We start from the raw sequence: 6,115 nt of genomic DNA on the forward strand, positions 1-6,115 counted from the left end.
GGTGAAAAACATCATATTCACATAAAATGATATGCATAGTAAATAGCAAAGCTATGTATTATATTTTTAATAGATGCAATCACATCCTGTACATCTTCCCATGAATCAGACCTACCACTCCTTTCCCCGTCCTCAATAAACACCTTGCATTCACACACATCGCATGTCATCCTTGGAAAGGGTCTTACCTTGTAAAATCTGGAGGAGGTCGGAGCTTTCCCCCCCTCTCGTCTTTCTCCTCCAGCTGCTGCTATACGAACCCACCCCTAGGGAATTAGGAGAAAGGGAGGATTCAGGATCGACAAGTGCAAGAGAAGGAAGGCACTCCAGAGCCATCAGCTTGCATCAACCTGGCCATGTTCACCCAGAAAAAGGCAGAGGGGTCCAGTTCATTCCCTATGGCGCCGCCGATCTTCAGGTCTCATCTATACAGCACAGGCTGGTCCTGATGCAGGTCCATGATCTGACAGGCAGCAGTGAGGCTGGGATGGAGCACAGCTCTTCTTAAAGACACAGCACACCTTTACAGACAGACATCAGTATAAGGCAAACATACATTCATAATATAACTCTGGAATGTATCCTTTTTATACAGACATATGCTACAAATGTAGCATGGAACAACAGATCCCTGTGATCACAAATGCTGCATACCAACACATACAACAGGATTGCTTTACTACAGGATGTTTGTAAGGCAGCGCATCAAATGGGCGAAAAAACAAAGATGAGTAGTTTGCTATGAATTGTATCTACTGGATGTATAGATATACTGTATACATAACAAAATTGTATTCCTGTATGTATTCTTTTTATATAAAAATATGCAAAAAACATACATATTTAGCACAATGCGCAGCTATTCTGTGTATACACACAATTTACTAAGAAGAGTGGTTTGCTATGGAATGTACACTCCAGCGTCCAAACATATGCTGGCCTAGCTAAGGCATACTGCAAATAAAAATGGGATTTTCTCTAATGCTTTTGGGTCTATCTTACTGCCTTTTGCATTCATAAATGTAGATACCATGTAGGAATAAAACCAAATGTGCCTACGGTTATTTAAACTCTGATTTGTACTAGGTTACTGATAAATAGGCCAAGTGAACTATGTGCAGAGAGTTATTGTACTGTGCATATTGTTGTACACTTGTGCAGATGTTCAAGTACCAGCTGGCATATGAGATTGCATACACGGGAGCTTGGATAAGAGGTTCCAATAATATATACTTGCCTTTCCTAAAGACATCAGAGTTATAGTCCTTTGCCATGATTTGGTTACAATTGGCCAGCATCAGGACAGTACATAAACATGACCAGGTAGAATGTTGAATCACAAACAAGTTGTCTGTGAAGGTTCTCATTCATTCAGGTCAGGGTATATCTGTAAAACAATAAATCAAGACAACAGGACTGTATTTTTCTTTAAAGACGGTTCACTGGTCATCTGACTAGTTTTCTCAATTCAGAATGACTTGTACAAAAAAGCTCTGGGAATAAATATGGTGAATGTTGCTCCAATCAACATAATATGTTAGTCGTACCCAGCATTGGGTCAGAGACCTCATGGAGGTAAGGTGTTGATTGCATTTGTATAATTGGAGCTAGCCAACACAAACACAAACAATGCTACACAGGATATTCAAGGGTATCATCTCAGAGACACATAAAGGGAAGTTCCACTTTTGATAAATAAATGAATAAATAAATAAATGAATACTTCATAATTCAGGACAATATGTAAGCTGCTTTAATAGGTCAAAATGTGTAAACACCAGGCAGTTTTCTTTTGTCAGCAAAAAAAAAAAAGACAGTTGACAGTGTGTGCAGGAGAGAAGTGCAGAGGATATGACAGTGGACAGTGTGTGCAGGAGAGAAGTGCGAAGGATATGACAGTTGACAGTATGTGCAGGAGAGAAGTGCGGAAGGTATGACAGAGGACAGTATGTGCAGGAGAGAAGTGTGGAAGGTATGACAGAGGACAGTATGTGCAGGAGAGAAGTGCGAAGGATATGACAGTGGACAGTATGTGCAGGAGAGAAGTGCGGAGGGTATGGCAGTGGACAGTATGTGCAGGAGAGAAGTGCGGAAGGTATGACACTGGGCAATATGAACAGAAGAGAAGTGCAGAGGGCAGGACAGAAGACAGTTGGTGTGATTCAATAAGGCATTTGTGACACATTTCTGATGTAGTAGGAAGCCTTCTGCAAATTTATTGAAACCCGTATGAGATTTTCATCATTAGTACGGACCTGTGCAACAAATTAATGTAGTTCTTATTTGCAACACTTTTTTTGTCACTAATGTTGCTACAAATTCATAAACAAATTCTGCCATATTGGTGAGAAGAAAAGTGGAGGTAAATAAGACATCTTCAATTTTGGAGTAAATTAAGCAACAGATTCACATACACCTTACTAATGCATACATGAATCTGGCACAAGTTGAGCCATTTGTCGCACTACTGCGAGAGAAATTTCTGAGTAACTAATACGTTCTATGAATTTCACAGTGTATGTGCAGCAAAGGAGTGTGAAATGTATGATAAAACGCCCTATGTGCAGTAGAGCAGTGCAGAGGGTATCACAGAGGGCAGTAAGAACAGTAGAGCAGGGCAGGGGGTATGGCAGGGGGCAGTATGAGCAGTAGAGCAGTGCAGAGGGCATGAGAGAGGGCAGTATGAGCAGTGCAGAGGGTGTTATAATGGGCAGTATGGACAATAGAGTAGTGCAGAGGATATGACAGTGTGGAATATGAGCAGGTGAGGAGTGTTGAGAATATGACAGCAATCAGTATGTAGAGAAGAGGAGTGTGGAGGGTATGGCAGTGATCAATATAAAGAGAAGAGGAGTAAGGCGGGCATGACATGGGGGAACATATGCTTGTACAACCAGCCACACGAAAACCGGTATCCATAAAAATCCAATTTTATTGTAAAACATGCCAAACAGAATCCAAAATCAAACATGTATGGCAAGTATGCCAAAACAGTATATCCCCCATCAGTGCAAGATGTGGTGAGAGATTTAAGAGTGCTATTTTATCACAAAACAAAAGGATGCAGAACTTCAGAGAGACATGTGCAACAAAACTTTTTTACGTAGATGGAAAGCTTTCATCAGCAAAAATTATACTGAGCCAGAAATATCACAAAATTGTGAAACCTTTCACGTTTACAACTTGGTTTTTAACAGCCACATTTTCAAATATCCTGGGGGCATTGGATGTTAATACATGATCAATATAATATTACTGTTTTTCTCTGAATTTCAGAGGCAACCAACATGGCTTTGGAATTTATTTCTCTGTTTATTATCTTTTATGACAACTGTTCTGTTATATATGTTGGTTATATTTTGACTACTATGGTTACTCTGTTTCTTTTTTTAGGGTATATATTTTATTCTTCCCAGGTTGGGAATTGTTTAATAAAATACTAACAAACTATGTTTAAAAATAATACTATATATCCATCGAAAAGAACTTTGCAGAAGAGACTTCACTTTATAGCATTTTTGGCTAGATCAAGTTATAAGCATACCTCCCGAATAGGTATGAGCAAATTTGCGAGTTTCTGTTCCCCCCACATTTAGATGAAATCATGAGATTTCTCTCAAATTTTGCAATTTTGGCAAAATGCATTGGAGTCCATAGGGAAGGCAAAATTGAGGTAGTTTTTATGAATGCAATGGGCTTTAAGTATCTACCAAGGGTTACAGAAACTCATTTAAACTATCCTGGACCTGTTTTTTTTGCCACATAATGGCACCATTCTACATGTGTCCTCCTCTGGGCTTACTCCTGCCAGGTGCCATGTCACTATAGGACACAACACTGTGGGAGGATATGTTATGGGACACAACCTGGACGTGTCAAATTGCAGCGAGCAACATGTGGAACTCTTCAAGAGAATAAGGTTTCTATTAACCATCTGCAGGTAAGTTAAGTATGAAATATTATTCTTCATAGAGTTTTTTAATGCTTGATTCATTTTTTTAATGACAGGTCCTCTTTAACTCTTGGGCGACACCACCCCCCTAGGGTTGCCACCTGTCCGGGATTCACCCGGACAGTCCGGGTTTTGAATACTGTGTCCGGGTTTCATGACAGCTGAAACCCGGACAAAAGATGTCAGACAGACAGGGACAGCCAAAATTAAGATGGGGCTACTGGCCCCCCACTGAGAATAGTCTAGACTGTGATATGTACATATTAATGGGTGGAGCTATTTCCATGTGAATGAGCTGCGACTCACTCTCCCAAAAAATTTCCGTGCGTCGCCATTGTGTTCGGGTTTCGCTGGAAGAAAAGGTGGCAACCCTACACCCCCCAGGAGAAACGATATAAGGCAAACAACATTTCCTATGGGTAGAAGCAGTATATAACCCCTATTCCTGAACTTTTAATGCTCTTTTCGTGTTTTCCTTCAGAGGAAGAAGTTAAAACACTCAAAACTGCATTTCTCAGTGTCCCGCGCGCCAGGCGGAACTGTTCCGCCCGTCATATGTGCACTCCGGACATTTCATAGTGTCGCACCGCTACCTTGGTGAGGCGCACATACTTCCTTGTTGTTGCTGTGAGGGACGCGCTGATTGGCTGGCTCAGTACAGCGCCATTGAAGGCTGTTATGATTGGTGTTATAGGTGGGGAAGCGGGGTTATGGTGAGGAGGGGATAGATATATGAAAGAGCCGTGACCCCCGGAGGCGAGAAGCGGATCCCTGAGGTGTCACCTCACTACAAGCGGGATCTGCCATGGCAGGGAAGGGGGTGAAGCGCGGCGGCAGCTGCTTGCTTCTTCTGCAGTGTGAATGGGACTCGTGTAGCTATGTGTGTTCCAGGATGGAGGAGCTGTGTTCCCATGTGTCTGATCACCTCCGAGTCCAGCAATTGGCCAATGGAGAGGAACATGTCACTTGTGAAGGTGAGTGGCTGGCTTTCTCTTCCCCAGCCAGGCTGTCTTGATCATTTTCCTTTTTCAGGTTTCCCCTCTCAGGATGAAATTTCATTGTGCATACACAATACACAATACAGCATTTAACAATATTTTTTTAGACACATTGCTGCTACATCAGTATACTTAAAGTGGACCTGTCAGTAACTTTACAGGTCTGCGTGGATGTATCACAATATACAGCAACAGTATCATTTTTCAGAAAAGCTCTTGCATTAAAGCTGAACTCTAGGGAAACAAAAATACTCGTGCAGGCTGCCCTCCCCCCCTCTGCACTGCAAGGGTTAAATGCACATTATGCCAAGGGTACCAAAAAAAGGGACCTCTACTTGCCTGATCTCTCGCTCCTGCAGGCTCTTTACACTATGTGTGCGGCCAACACAGCCTCATCTCAAAGGCATTCCGCTGGTCAAAGGCACTCTGATGTCATCAAGTACAATGCAGGGCAAATAGTCCTCCATTGTACAGGAGGATGCAGAGGATCTCCTACAACCTGGAGCATCACAAAGAAGAGGAGAGCATCGGCTGCTGGGGGAGCAAGGGAAAAGTAAAGGTCCTTTATACTACTATCCTAGGCATGAATGAGCATTTAAACCTTGTAGTGCGTGGGTAGTCCCACTGCAAGGGTTTTTTAGTTTCCCTGGAGTTCAGCTTTAAAAAGCCTTCCTTAAAGTCCAGTCATTGACTTTGCCTAGGCTGAGATGTTATTAGTCTGCTGCAGGCAGGTGGAAGCATTTCCTCAGACTCCTCTCCTCCAGTGATTAAACTTCAACAATGTAACTTTGTAGCAGCCCGCAAGGTGAGAGGCTGCAGCTGGGAATGTGCTGTGTCAGGTATTTGTGAATACAGACAAGGACTGCACAGGCATCAGGATTTACATGATTGTGTCACCTCTGAGCTGGCATCTCAGTCCAGGAAGTAGGTGGTCACCCTGGACGATGCCTGAACAAAATGGTGCTTTCCTTTTATTTCCTTTCCTTTTTTTTTTGGTTATCTGCAGATTTTCTATTATCAGATGGAAAAAGTGCAACAGATTGCTCCATCTACACTAAACTGTGTGGATGGAGGAATCTCCCACTGGGCCAAGCTTCAATATCTTGCTAGTCGGCCCCGCTGGCTGTCAAAATACCTGCATCCAATCAGATTGTTCAGGTATTTT

The 6,115-nt window shown here is 42.4% G+C and overlaps 2 protein-coding genes across 2 annotated transcripts in view; one reads left to right on the top strand and one right to left on the bottom strand.

Annotated features, from left to right (window-relative positions):
• Positions 1-278, bottom strand: part of ABCG4 (ATP binding cassette subfamily G member 4) — a 35,647-nt gene extending 35,369 nt beyond the window's left edge. The window contains exon 1 of the mRNA XM_018572699.1: positions 189-278. The gene's annotated coding sequence lies outside the window, so the exon portion shown is untranslated. The remainder of the gene's footprint in view (positions 1-188) is intronic.
• Positions 279-4,754: 4,476 nt separating this feature from the next.
• HINFP (histone H4 transcription factor) overlaps positions 4,755-6,115 on the top strand; it is a 19,525-nt gene continuing 18,164 nt past the window's right edge. The window contains exon 1 of the mRNA XM_018572703.1: positions 4,755-4,926. Within this exon, the coding sequence (XP_018428205.1) occupies positions 4,758-4,926 (169 nt within the window). The 5' untranslated portion in view covers positions 4,755-4,757. The remainder of the gene's footprint in view (positions 4,927-6,115) is intronic.

This window comes from Nanorana parkeri, unplaced genomic scaffold (assembly GCF_000935625.1).
Source record: "Nanorana parkeri isolate BGI_ZX_2015 unplaced genomic scaffold, ASM93562v1 scaffold2110, whole genome shotgun sequence".
Classification (NCBI taxonomy): domain Eukaryota; kingdom Metazoa; phylum Chordata; class Amphibia; order Anura; family Dicroglossidae; genus Nanorana; species Nanorana parkeri.